This window comes from Apiospora marii, assembly GCF_038362585.1.
Source record: "Apiospora marii strain CBS 49790 chromosome Unknown utg000002l_segment0_segment0, whole genome shotgun sequence".
In the NCBI taxonomy this organism is placed as follows: Eukaryota; Fungi; Ascomycota; class Sordariomycetes; order Amphisphaeriales; family Apiosporaceae; genus Apiospora; species Apiospora marii.
The window spans coordinates 4,485,408-4,499,118 of record NW_027117373.1 but is presented as its reverse complement, the minus strand read 5'-3'; the positions used below and the strand labels follow the sequence as shown (position 1 = coordinate 4,499,118).

Below are 13,711 nucleotides of genomic sequence, written 5' to 3'. Positions count from 1 at the left end.
AAAGTTCTTGTCTAGCTGTGCCATTGACGAAGGGCAAGCCCGTGCGTGTCCTGCTGACTACATCCATTCGATAACTGTCCTTGAAGATCGCGGGTGATTTGCCGCTTCATTCCGACAATGTAATGTAAAGTACGGAAAGGCATGTAGAAATGCATTATGGGCTACTGCTACTATTTTTGTCGCCCGCTTAAGCTTTGGGGGCAGCAGTCAGAACAAAAACTTGGTAGGGAAAGTAGGCGCCTACGGAAATGAGACAGTCCCAAAAGACGGCGAGCGACAGTGCAAGAGAGAGTCCGAATTTGCGCTGCGCTGCGTGTAGCCGCCCCGCGCGTTTAGTCAGTCAGCGGCTACAATACCATGGCAGGAGATCATAAGCAAAAAATCGGGACCCAGATGAGCTCTACCTGGCTCAGCAGTTCCAGTGCATAATACGGTGGAAATTGGGGGCAGATCGGCCGCTACAGCGCCTAAAGGCCCCTGTGACATTGCCCTGGAGCACATTTTGCTGTGTGAGATTGCAAGCGGCCGAATCTGCCAGCGAGCGCTTGTCTCACAAGGCGAGGGGCTGGTTGCGGTCGGTCATGGTCAGCTGCTTGGGCGGCGGTTGCGCATACCGAACAGACCCGTGACAGCATCCGGGGTCCGGGGGCAGCCAGCCCGTCTGATTTTCGCCCGTCATCTCATCATCTTCATGCCATCCATCGTCAACCGCGCGCGCGTGTGAGGATACGTATTTTTCCTTTGCACAGCCGCACTCTCTCTCCCGTCGCGGGCGCGTAAATACGTTCGCCCTGCTATGTACTAGCCACGTGAGGAGGTCGAGCGAGCGAGTGAGGCGCGAAGGTTGAGCGAGAAAAGCAGAGAGACCCCCTCGTCCTCTCTCCTTGGCGAATCTGATTGGCACATCAGCACGCGCCCACATTCCCATGCGGCGCGAGCTTGACTTCAGCCCAATCGGGAGGTCGGACCACCTCCACCCCACCTTCGCGAGCGTGTTGATTTCGGGTCGATTGGCCTGGAAGCCTTCAAAATGTTTCCTTAGCATTTTAGCTCGCCTGTCCACTCCGGACTGGCGGGAAGCCGCTCTTGAAACATTTTTGTTTGAGCGTTTCAGGTTTCCCATCTCGGCTCTAGAGGCTCTCTCCTGAGCAGCTCGTGGCCTTAGGCTGCATGCATGTATGACTGGTTTTCTACCCGTCGGTGGATATGCTGCCGGGGTTGACTATGTAGGGAGCTATGACCAGCAACCAGCGCATCGTCATGATCGTCTTTTCGGGGGTCGCTTCTGCATATTGCGACTAGGAAGAATGACTCACTGACTAGCCCATCTACCGTTGCAATATGCATTACCCATGGGCATCCATGTTCCTAGTATACAACTCATAGACAATCGGGGGGCGGAGGAATACGCCGGCTCGAGTCTGGCTCAACACAAACATCATCCCGTCCGGGACATATCCAAAATCCATAAGTCAAGTGGCTGGGAAGCCACGTCGTTCACTACACCTCGTATGCAGGGGGCCAAACCGTCCAGATGGTGCCAGTTTCCGCTGCCTTTCTAGGATACTTGCCTTGGACCATGACTTGAAGTAGCGGTGATCTTTTTGTCTTATGTGATCTGGCCCGGGCTGGTCGTAATAGCTCGGGCTTGGTTTGGTGTCTGGTGTTGGATGGTACGGCCCATTACTCGACCTACTCCGAAACCCCATGTACCGACACTGCCACTTCTGAAGAGCTGATCTCACACTTCGGGGAAGTGATAAAGTCTTGATAGGCTGCCTCTAACTGGTTCTGCCGGTGTGTGAGAAGGAACATCGTGGTGGATGGGCGCCGCGCTGTCCCACACACTCGTTTCGCTCGTAAGACAACGTCACTCGATGCCCTACAATCAGTCTGCTGGGATTTCGCCACCGGCACGCCTCGCTACACGTAGCAGGGGACCTAGGCTTGTAGATGTGGCCCTTCGATATTGGCATGCAATACTTGAGGGCTTTCGTGCTCATGTAATGATGATGAGCCGGATGGCTGCTCTATTCAAATGGGTCATGTCCAAGTCGCGTTGTCTAGGCCTCTATTCTATCATCATTTGGCCGTAAGGACAACGATAACCCGACATGCGTCTATAGCGTAGCATTCAAGGAATCCCCTCCGGCAGCACCCATGGCACTGGACTCGCCACCCTCACTCGAGTTGGCTGGCGGCCCTTGGATGCTGCCGTTCTCCATGGAGATGAGAGGCTCGCCACCCAGCGGCACATCTTCCTGGGTAGCCGAGGCAGCCCTTACTGCCTGGACCTCCTCATTATCGGCCTGTCCTTGCCTCGCCTTGATCATCTCGAGCTCGTCCACGACACCGTCCACCTGAGTGGTGGGAGGGGGTTCCACTTCCACTGGGCCCGGATCGACCTCTTTTAGCCTCCTGAGTGCCCTACGAAGCCCGTCGAGTCTGCATCTCTCCTGGACCACCATGCCCCTGGCAAATTCCCGAATTGCCCGCCTGGCCATCTTTTCATGCATGTCTTGCCAGCCCGCAAGCTCACCTGCCACGACTTGTTGGGTGTATCGAAGTTCCCTGCCTAGCTCCTCTACCTCCTTCACCTTTTCTTTGGCTCGTTCCTCCTTTTCTTCGTTCATGCGTTGGCGGGTCTCATCTAACAAGCCAAGTGGCCATCGTGTAGATCGTGAAAGTGAGTTGTATGAACGCTCTATGCTTTTTCGGGTAGAGATGATCTGGGCTACAAGCTGTGGCGGCCGCGCGAGGGCTGCCAGCATTGCAGCAATCGTAGACTGTAGAGCTAGGAGAGAAGTATGTAGGGTTGTAGAAGGCAACCCGGCTTGTGGGAGTAGAGTACGTGTATAAGTGTCGATGGCCGAGATATACGTCGGGGGTAAGAATGCCAGGTTGGAGACTTGCTTCGACCATAGCGCAGTGGCATCGTAGAGATCTATCATCTGAGGTTCAGCTCGGTGGTCGAACGTAGGATGGAATGGGCCAAACTTACCAGTTGCAACAACGCTCACCGCATTGGATCGTCTCGCAACGCTCTTTGTCGAGTAGTTGACACTCCGGACCATGTCCCGCGCATGGTCGACGAATTGTTCCACCTCTCGCATGTCTTCCAGTGGCTCCATCTCTTCACGTACTTTCTCCGCCCTCGTCTCAGCCTTCAGCTTACTTCGTTGCTCCATCATCTCGGCCTGCAGGTCTGGAACCAGAAAGAACTCCCATAACATTTCATGTGTTGCAAATGTAGGGTGTGCAAGGAGTATTTTGAGGAACCAGTCGGTACGTGTCTGGATATCCTTCAGCACTGCGCGAGACGGTTTGCTTGGTATCTGGAAGGGTGACCGTTGACCCGCAGGGTTGGGGATCCAGGATGCTGGATTCTCAATTGAGAGCAAGTGGGCTAGTCGGTCGAAATCGGCCATGGACCGCCGACAAGTCGTTACGGTGAAGCTATTGTCGCTGTTGGGGGCCCCGGACTTGATCACGAGGCGGATGGTAGCATCCTCGACGAAGAAGGACCGGACTACGCCCGTCACGCGGGCGTCATCGCCGGAAGGCATCGAGAACAGAGTCAGATCGTCGATCCTATTCCGCACCTCGTCATCCTTTGCTAACTCGACGGCTGTCAAGCCTCGTAGCTCTTTGGCGGCGACATCGACACGCGGGTCCCCGTAAAGTGAGCGAACGATATCGAAACGGCCATACTTGCTGGCGACCATGAGCGCTGTGAACTTCTTCTCGTTGGTAGCGTTAACGTCCACATCGCAATGCTGTAGTATCTTCATAATCAGCAGCGCATCGTGCACAATATGCAATAATGTGTTGCCTTTAGAGTCCACATGATCATCCAAGTGCAGTGGTTGCCCGTCGCCTTGGGCTTCGGTTGCCGCTTCAAGCCCAGTTTCGACCATCGCATAGTAATCTATATGGTCGTATGATCTGCATAATGCGAAAAGCGGTGTCAGGCCATTTTTGTCTTTTTGCCTCCAGGGCAGCAATTTGCCAATACGCCGGATTAGATATGGCGCGTGGAACAGGTAATGCGCGATGCTCCGACCCATATTGTCCTGTAACGCCAAATAGCTCTTGACTTGCGCAGAGCTGACCGAGCTGGTGATGAAGTTCAGTATTATGTCGATCAGTTCGGTATGACCAAGCTGAACGGCGGCATTCAGAAGAGTAGTGTTCGAATTGTTGAGATCCTGCAAAATCATCTCCGGTGGATAAAATTCGTTCAGTGAAAGAAGATACTTCAGGGTCTCAGGTCGTCCATGCTGAACTGCCATCATCGGTATGGACTCTCCAGAGGAGTCCTGTGTTTGACAAAGACGGGCGGCAGTTGTGTCTCCTTCGAGGCCACTACCTGTTGTCACGACACTTGTAGCTCTAGAGCGATATGAGAACTCTGACCCGCTGGACATACTCCGGATATCCATCGAGACCTTCTTGACACGTTTGCGGAGTGGGCCTTGTATATCTTCAGTCCCATCGGTTTGAAAAGGGAACACATGGCTGAGCCCAGATCCCTTGGAGTAAGGCTCCGACAAGGTATAGGTGCCAGAAGACCTCCTAGAATTTTCGTTGATCATACTCCAAGTCACGGAAGGGGCCCGACTTGAAACAGGCGACTGATCAACCTCATCATCTATATCATCTTCGACTGCGTCGGCGTCTGGATCCATGATCCTCTTCAGTTCCCCTAGTTCGCCTTTGGATGTGGCGTCCCAGAGAGCTTTATTGCGGCGACTGGCTCGTCTAAGTCCACTGGAATCTCGTTGAAGGTAAGACAGGACAGCTTCGAATGTGCTCACGGCATAGCCCATTTCGCCGCTTTCGACATCGTCGATAAAAATGAAGTGACGAATGTAGTTTAAGCGAGCCTGTAGATTTTTCACACCAGCTCTGATGACCACAAACAGAAGCAGCGATACAAGCGTGTCGGCGTTGATGGTGAGGGGCGGCTTTTCCGCTCCTGAAGTACCGCTGATCTCTGGCCGCGTCTGTTCAGTGAGGTTCGTAACGGACTTCATGGTAGACAGCAGCAGCTCCATCATTTCCTGCGGGCATAAAGCAGCAGACATCTTCCCGAACTCCTCCACAGCTCGGCCGAGACTGATCACAAGCTTATGCTTCTCTGGGAGTCCGCCCTCAATCGCCAGACCGAGTTGCGAAATGTCAATATGCTCCATCTGGCGAATCTTGGCTTCCAACTCTAGATCCTCTCGACGGCGCATGGCTGCTAACCGTGTCCATATGAAGTTGTGGACATTCTCGGCCACATATCGTTCGATGAGGCGCTCAACTATGGGCCCAGTAAGCTCCGTGGTGGCACCCAACATCGACAGTTGCTGCTTGTCAACATTTTGGAACAGATCGATTGCTGTGGTCACAGCCGTCTCCAACGAGGCTCTCATGACGTCCTCATCTTCCTCGGTAAAGAAACTCCTGGCCATCTGATGGCCCTCAATCCCGTTAGTATCCGGAACACTCTGCCTCCGAACAGACACGCTGTTCGACCGGGCCTTCTTCATAGCAGTGGCGATCGGGCCGTCCGGCGTAGGATCGGGAATATGGGAAGCTGAGGGCGGCGGGGGCAGAGGCCGCTCAAAGACGTTGGTGAACTCGCGGAAGAGCTTCTCGAGGCCAGGTTGCATTTGCCGCGCGATAGCGGGGAAGTGGTTCAAAAGGTCATGAAAGCTCTTGATTTCCTTCTTCCTCGGCAGGCTGGGTTCTCCATTCTCGATGGCGGCGGTTTCCTTCATATTAGCCATTATTGCCTTGGCCATGCCCTCTATGAAGATGGCTCTCGGAATCGGAATCTCCTCCCACGTGCCCACCAACGGCCGGGAGATGTAGTAGATGAGCCATTGTCTCGGCTCGAGCGCGTCAGCGTACCATATTATATCGCCAAGAATCTGGGCTTGAGCAAGCGTTCGGAATCCTGCGAGAATGAGATCAGTCAGGATGAGGCGGCGATTGTAGGGCCACGATCGATCGAAGGGCGCGGCATGCCAGAGGAACCATACAAACCTTTGTTGCTGTAGACGAAGGCGTCCTTGATGACGACGCTCCTCCCATTTACTGTGTTATATTGGCGCGCCTTGCCTCTCAGCTCGCGCAAGTTGCCCACGCCGGCATCTTTCCCTCCCGCTGTAGCCGCACTGCTAGGGATCTTGAGCACATGGCTTCCGAGGAAATCTTCAGATGCAATAACCTCTGCAGTCGGCGATCCAGCCTCGGTCTCGCGGGAGGTAAGAAGGAACTCGGCGGTCGGGACGAGGATGATATAGTGGTGGACGGGCGAGCACTGGCCGACAATGGGGTTGCCCGGTCGGAAGAAGGCGGCCAGGAAAGGATTCAAGGGTTGCATTCAGGCAATTTGTCCTGATGATGCGAGAGAACTCTCTACCATGTTCTCCCAGCTTCAGGATGTCGCTGGGGCCCTGGCTTCTCGATGGCAAGGCTGGCGGGCGGGTTTGGGGGGTTGTCGGTTGTAATATGCGAAGGGCCAGGTTGGTGAATCGGTAGGTTGGATCAAGTTCGTTCGTTCGATCAGCCGCTTTACGTCGTCCGTCACGTAAGGTACCCTGAGGTCCGCAATTGGGGAGCTACCTCCGTAGTAGTCTGGTAGGTACCAAGCTCTCCTAACTAGTAGGTTGCTTTTAGGTAGGTTCAGGGCTTGTCGCTGATGCTTTTTGATGGAGCTGCCAAGAGAGCAGGTATGCACAGGAGAAGGGCGACAAGGCAGCAACAACTCCTCCTGGTTTCGGACGAGGAATAGGGCCGCTGCAAAAGTTCAACGCGACAAGACAACGCTTTGCATGCGCTCTATGCGTGCTGGATATACATAAGGAGTCATTTGGCGGAAAGTGCATTGATGAGCAGAAAGGGCGGTTTGATCTATCAGCCCCCCAAGATGAGTGACGCAGATCTGCACTAAGCCTGGGAGGATCCTAGTTCCCACCCCAGGGCGAAGCTACCTAAAATGGACAACCACGGAATCCGGCAGTCCATTTTCCCCGGAATCATTGTATCACATGTTTTTATCCCAATATCAACTCGGTTTCGTCTGTCCATGGATGTCTGGCTTGCAGTGAGAGCGAGAGGATCGAAATAGATAATCCGTGTCGCTAGAGGTGCCCTCGCGCACAATATTCCTTCACCAGCTTACCAGTAATACCGGTCATCTGGTAGATTGCAGGCATCATACGTAACATGGGACGACCGGTACATGGGTCGTGGAGTATTCGACGCGATTGTATATGATTGACTCACGACCCAGTGCGGGAACAAGTGGGCATGAAGTAATTGGAATCCCAATAGTAGCATATTCCATCCAGTCTCAGAGCAGGTCTTGAATCGAACCCCATATTCTTCTGCACACCATATCCGAGCAGCCAAGAGCCATAGCGTGGGCCTCTCGAGCTCCGTTTCTCACTCCTGTCTCGCCCGCAAATTCTCTTCGCTTGGACTCAATTAAACAGAATCCGTCAATTAAGAAACATTCCCCAAGAGAATATCGGACGTACGTGGCTACAGTGCAGCGAACCTTCCTAATGGCGGACTTGACCCGGACCTCTGCCCGGACGCCCTCGCGGTGACACCCATCCAGCAACCAGAACCTATGCGCCGGCGCCGGCTCCGATTTTACCTCGTCGTTTGCGGTAGTCGGCTTCGTGAAGACCGGGTGCCAGTTGCACTTGTGTGTAGGTTTTACTCGTAATATCACTCGGACAATTTTGATTCTATTTGGGTATGATAGGAGCATTTAGCTCATTGCCACAAGAGACCACCTGCGATATAGTTACCGCCTCAAAAGCCCCTCCAGCCAATATATATAGTCGCCATACAAATACACGCCAATTCATGTATAACACAAACATGTCCCAGTCGTTTTGTCCAGTATTAGATGCCAGAAAAACATGAGTTCTGTTCCTTTGCACTGTCCCGTCCACCCACGTCGGTGTAGGAGATAGCTACCTCTTATTGAGCCAGTATGCGAAAAACAACGCATGCATGCTCCTTTCTCTCTAATACCGGCCTCTCCCAGGAGAGCGCTTTATGTATCATAGCTCCCGCTTCTCTACGTCCACTCCCGTTGATCTAAGCAGCTAAGTAGCTCTCCCTCTGGCTAATCCGCGAACGCAACGCGCGCCGTTTTCTTCTTTTTCTTAGTAGCAGACTCCCCCGGGACCGTTTCGTCTGCTCCAGATCCCGCTGCTCCGTTACCAAACATTGAAGTGTATGATCTTTTCGCGCCTCTAGGTAGTGCCGCTTCGGTATATGGTGTTTTCGCTCCCGTGTCGTCGTTTCTGTCCCTCGCGTTGCTCGTCAACTTGCCCTTACCCTTGCCTTCCGGCGATGCGAGCACCAGGCCCTCGTCGGGGTGAACTTCCCGCCCGAATCCGCGCCCAAAGATAAGCTGTGGCGTCTCCAGTCGTGCTGTCTGGGACACGTCGGGCAGATTCTCGGGCATGGGCAGGATACGAGCGTTCAAGATCCAGTCGTGGATAGGTTTATCATCCAGGATGGACTTGATTTTTCGATGCTCTGCTTGGGGTATCGCCTCTCGTCGTTCAACGATCAACTCCTCGATGCTTCCCTTCAACACCAGCGTCTCGACGCTGATTGGCTTGGGTTGGGTCAATCGCCTAGCTCGGCCAATCGCCTGCTGCTCGACCTGGGGATTGAGAACCGGCGTTAAGAAGTAGATCCGTGAGGCGGTCCTCATATCTAGCCCGAAAGCCGCTTGGGAAAGGTCCATCAAGCAAACGCGAAATTTGTCGTTTTCCAGGAAAGTCTGGATATATTGCCCGCGGCGTTGAGCGTTAAGGCCTTGTCGGGTATAGATAAGATGCTGTACTTGCAACTAGCCAGACGAGTTAGCCAATCCGTTGTTCAGGGGGTACAGCTGACCTACTATCTCGAGAACCTGTGCCAGGTAATATGCAATGTTATCGTTTTCAAAGAAAACAATAATCTTTTCTTCGCTCTGATACTTGACAATCGAGTCAATTAGATATGTTAGTTTTGCCGAAACCGTCGAGACAATTCGAGTCTTTGCCAACGCCGCCGCAATCTCGATATCACCGTGAGGGGGGATTTTGTCCACTGCATCCTCTTCTTGGTTTGCCTGTGTCGAAGCCTTTTGAGACTGCGCTATCGAGTGATGATCTACACCAACTGCGGTGCTCCCTGCCAAAGTGGACGATGTCGGCTCGCCTTGAATGCTCCCTGCCGCGTTCAACATTCTCGTTTGCTCGGAGAGACCTTGTCGGTCCATTGTACCGGAGTCCATCATCACCTGCAGTGAATTCGGCGCATCGATCATGGGATTCAGGAATTTTTGCAGAGCCTGGATCAAGCCAGCATCGGTACAGACGGGCTCCCCATCTTGAGGATCCTCGTCAACAAGAGACCAGGCTTTCGCGCGATCATTGCCACCGGGGAAATGCTCGAGGTACAGAGGAAGCGCATGGTATGTGTTACTGACGTATTTTAGGCCATTCTCACTTGCCACCTTTCCAAAAGTGATGGCATCTGTCAGCAACGCTCTGTCAAGATCGCTGATGGGGACCTTTTTCTTCACCAAGAACTCCTCGGCCCTCTCTAAAGCATGATCGATTTCTTCGTCGGAGTAGAAGACACCACCAAAGAAACTGGCTTGCTTAAGATTGCTGACCAATTGGAGAAGCGCCGAGCGTTGTTTGGTGTGGAAAAAGTAGTCCGCGTCTGTCCGCTGTGATTGGACAGAATTGAATATGATCATCATCGAGAAGAGGTTCAAGGCGAGTTTGTCTTGGTATGATCCCTCCAATATGACGTTCCTCGTATGTACTGGCGGAAGGGCAGCTTCAACATCTGATAAGCGATGCCTGACCATCAGAGACTTCAATGTTGTCTCAAGGCAATGTATACTACCACGGCTTTTCTTCGAGTGCTGAGGCTGTAATACGTAAACGCTCCAATCTGCCTGGGTATCTCCAGCTTCATGCTTCGTATTCGACCACGGGCGGACTTTCAGAAACTTTGCAGCAATGTTGCCTATGCGTAAGAGGTCGTCTCGCTCCTGTGCGGCGGGTGTTTCATTCTGATCTTGGGAGGCACCCTTTTCAGTGCCTTTGCTTCGTCTATCCACAGGGTTCGGTTCCAGCGGGATAGAGACTCCATATAATCCTTTTGTTGGTGTGCCTGTTACCACCCAGCGTATATCGATCTCAAGCGCATCAAGCAAAACCATGAAGTCGGTTTTCCACTGTCGGCTTCCATTGCCAAGCCCATGGCCTTCATCAATGATGCAACGCTTGAATCGTAGGCCTTGCAAGATGCTGATTTCGTATCCCTGGTCGGTATCGCGATCCCTCTCGATCTTTTCGACCCTGCTTTTGGAGATGAGGATGATATCATATGTCTTCAAGATGGAAGCGGGTGGAATCTCCGACTTCAGATCCTCGAGTACCAAGGTCGAAAGACCGACGGTGTGCTTTTTTATCTCCTTTTGCCACTGTCGCACAAGGTTATTAGGCACGATGACGAGATTGGAACTCGTAAACTGGACTTCTCTGCCATACTGAGAGTGAGATGTACCGGTCCGTTTACCTCTCCTTGGTTGAACGAGGGTGTTGACAGCTGGTTCCAATCTGTAGAAGGCGCGATTCTTGTTCCTCTCGAGGGCTTCTATACACATGGCGGGAATATCTTGGAATTGATCCTGACGTTGACGCCACGCAACAGAATAGCGGTTCACGGCGGCGGCTGCCATATCCATAAGACACGCATTCTTCTCGCGCCTCGGATTATTGACGGCGTAGGGCTCTGGAGCTGTGGTGGGCATGCCTTTCGTGGCACATATCACAGACAAGCAGATCAAAGTCTTGCCAAGTCCCATCTCTTCGCATAGGAGCCCTCCTCGAACAGCGTCGTAGTAGCGCGGTTCTCTCAATACCTCTCCTTTGACAAAATCTGAGTACCACACGTTGCCCGTCTGGTCTGTCCTCTGAAGCAACCTGGGATCAAGCACACGTCCGGGGGCCAGCTCGCGCCGAAGCATTTCTGCGGCTGATTTCCGTTGGATAGGTATTAATGTGGTCTTGACCCCAAAGATGTCGCTGTTGAGAACATCTCTTATTAGTCCTTGATCAACGGGATTCGTGACATGATGGATCTGAGGATCAGGCGACGGGAATTTGTTGAACCGTTTCAGCAGAGATAAGTGATCATCTTCTTTAGCATCCGAGTCGCTCGCATCATGTCTCTCGCGCCCATTCCAGGTAGCGGGCGAGTAGTCCATCTGCTGTAGCAATGCTCCCAAAGCCTTGAACAGCTTGGCGCCTTGACGGTCAATCGATATCCGATCTACATCATGAGGGAGGACGTAGACACGGACGGTATGATTCCTGACCCCAAGCTGGATCCATTTGGCTCGGAATATGTCTGCAAAAGGAGCGAGTGTCGGCAACTTCAACAGTGGAGTCCGGAGAGCAGTTGGTATGGACAGATCCGGTGGGACATCATCGTGGTTATCCCGGCTTATAAACCGCCAGCCTCCAAAAGCGGGATCGGTTCCGGTCTCATCGGGTGGAAGACCGCCTCTCTCATGGGATGACAAAGAAAGACACCCTGCCGGGATGTACTTAGAGATCCAAGGTCGGTCCATGATAAAATCTGCCATTTGGTGAGTTCCAAGCCGGAACCATGTACCTAGGACGCAGGCTGTGCAGGCTATGCATCTGCCGATGTGGGAAACATTTGTCGGGTTCCTTCTGCAAGTATCATCGAGATACATGCATCGCAAATGATAGCATAGAAGCGAGTCGGTGCTGATTATCGATAACGAGGTTGAGATTATCAGATCGCAAGGGAGATGATGGGGTGATGTCTGCCTATTTCTCAAAACGTGCTCGGGTGAGCATGGCGGATCTAGGGAGCTGTCACCCACTACCAACCCGCGTGGGGGCTCTATGCGGGGCGTCTAGCAAGAGGGGCCCAGTGCCTGCAGCACCTTGAAGCGTCCATGTCACAGCATTCAATGTACTAGCAGACAGGGGGAAACCCATTTTGAACAATTCGTTCCTGTTCGCTGCCAAAATTCCATTTTTCGGCATTTTCTTCTTATGGGCAGAAAAACTGCTTCTTTTCCCCCTTCCAGTCGGCTATGGACCAAGAATGGAATGGGATTGCCACGCAAATCATGAAACTGTCGATAAGCAAAAGCAAAAGCATCAAGTCAATATCTCGATGACAAAACGGCATGTGTGCATAGCTGTATTTACAAAATTCGTGTACTCCTTCCAGCTTCTGAAATTTTGCTTGATTCCATCTTCCTATCCAGATACCTGACCAATCACTTCCCACCACCACCATCACCACCCATGCGGCCAAGTAAACATCAACGTACTTCCCATTCCCGCTCAGCCCGTCTGGTTGAAGTAGTTCCCAGCAATCGGGTCCGCCAACCCAGCCGCCGTCTGGAACGACGCAACATTGAACCCCGTCTTCCCGTTCTGCAGCTGCGTCTGCGCGGCCTGAGGAATGACCCAGTTCTCGGGCTGGTCCCAGAGAAGGTGGGTGTAGCGATGAGGGTGCGGCGGGTTCTCGGCCGGCGGAGCTGGCGCCTATACATCGATCGAAGCAACTCTGTTAGCTGTCTGCTTGACATGTAGATACGGGAGAAAGGGCAGAAAGTAACTCGAGGGCTGGCCAACTCACAAACCACGCCACAGGCCCGGTGGCCCTCGTGCTCAGCGTATAGACGCCGCTCTCCGTCTTCTGGCCGCTGGCCTTGAAGTCCCTCAGCACCGTGTGAAGGTAGGTGGCCGGTTTTCCCTGCTTGGGATTGAAGGGGTTCGTCGATCTGTGTGGCATAGCAAAAACGATGTCAATATTCTGCTTTCATGATGATTCTCACCCGCGGCTGGACTGTACGTACGCATCGAGATCTACACATTTCGTGGTCAGCCTCATCACAGGACACAGTGGTTAAAGGGGTATTTTCTTACCAATCATCATCCAAACATAGGTCCCATTGGGCTCGGTCTTCAGGCCGATGGTCGGCGCCCTCGCGGTGTCTGGAACATGTTAGTCGGGGATGCGGCTAGTGGGAGCACGCCCTATGCGACACAGTTCTCTCAAGGTGCTGCTGTAGTATAGGGGAAACACCTACCACTCTTCGTAAGTAATAGCCCCGGGGTGACCTCTTTCGTGCCGAATATGACGTCCAGGTGAGGCGTGACCTGAGGGTTGAATCCATCCGGAGTCTGTGCTACGGACAGACCCGCGAGGACAAGCAGGTTGTAAATCCCAGTGAGCTTCATCGTGGTATCGATAGTCTTCGTTGTCGACAGAGTTGGGTGGTTCGGTAAGATGGGAAGTTCGCAAGAACTCTCCCCTTGCAGGAAACCGGTGGGTTATATTACGTGTGGTCTCGGAATGTGCTTGGTGTCCCAAGTCCTATAATCGGTATATACTCGAGCATTCTTTATAGTGATGGCTAAATCGGCAGTGGCGCGATTGGCTGACATGGCGACATTGGATCGCCCATCACCCGCCTTGGCGAATTAGTTTCGAGTCCTGGCTATATGCACCCCGCTGTGTACTCGGTAGTACTTCTCTATGAGCCCTTCTGGGTAGGAGCTGGCTTCATTCACAGATCACTTGGCGTTTGAACGGACACAAAAATGTTTAGCTAGAGGAAAGATATCATGAA

General features: G+C 52.9%; 4 protein-coding genes across 4 annotated transcripts; all 4 read right to left on the bottom strand.

Moving 5' to 3' along the window:
• Nucleotides 1-550: 550 nt before the first annotated feature.
• PG985_003107 (uncharacterized protein) lies at nucleotides 551-1,045 on the bottom strand (the record flags this gene model as incomplete). Its single annotated transcript, XM_066822876.1, has 1 exon — nucleotides 551-1,045. One exon carries the CDS (start codon nucleotides 1,043-1,045, stop codon nucleotides 551-553), a length of 495 nt encoding a protein of 164 aa, XP_066690308.1.
• Nucleotides 1,046-2,120: 1,075 nt separating this feature from the next.
• Nucleotides 2,121-6,376, bottom strand: PG985_003106 (Vps9 domain protein; the record flags this gene model as incomplete). Its single annotated transcript, XM_066822875.1, has 2 exons — nucleotides 2,121-5,947; nucleotides 6,037-6,376. The coding sequence occupies 2 exons, from the start codon at nucleotides 6,374-6,376 to the stop codon at nucleotides 2,121-2,123; spliced, it is 4,167 nt and encodes a 1,388-aa protein (XP_066690307.1).
• Nucleotides 6,377-8,137: 1,761 nt separating this feature from the next.
• Nucleotides 8,138-11,662, bottom strand: PG985_003105 (uncharacterized protein; the record flags this gene model as incomplete). The annotated part of the gene is made up of 2 exons (XM_066822874.1): nucleotides 8,138-8,875; nucleotides 8,927-11,662. The coding sequence occupies 2 exons, from the start codon at nucleotides 11,660-11,662 to the stop codon at nucleotides 8,138-8,140; spliced, it is 3,474 nt and encodes a 1,157-aa protein (XP_066690306.1).
• Nucleotides 11,663-12,416: 754 nt separating this feature from the next.
• Nucleotides 12,417-13,319, bottom strand: PG985_003104 (phosphatidylethanolamine-binding protein; the record flags this gene model as incomplete). The annotated part of the gene is made up of 5 exons (XM_066822873.1): nucleotides 12,417-12,620; nucleotides 12,715-12,859; nucleotides 12,914-12,944; nucleotides 13,005-13,073; nucleotides 13,169-13,319. The coding sequence occupies 5 exons, from the start codon at nucleotides 13,317-13,319 to the stop codon at nucleotides 12,417-12,419; spliced, it is 600 nt and encodes a 199-aa protein (XP_066690305.1).
• Nucleotides 13,320-13,711: the final 392 nt, after the last annotated feature.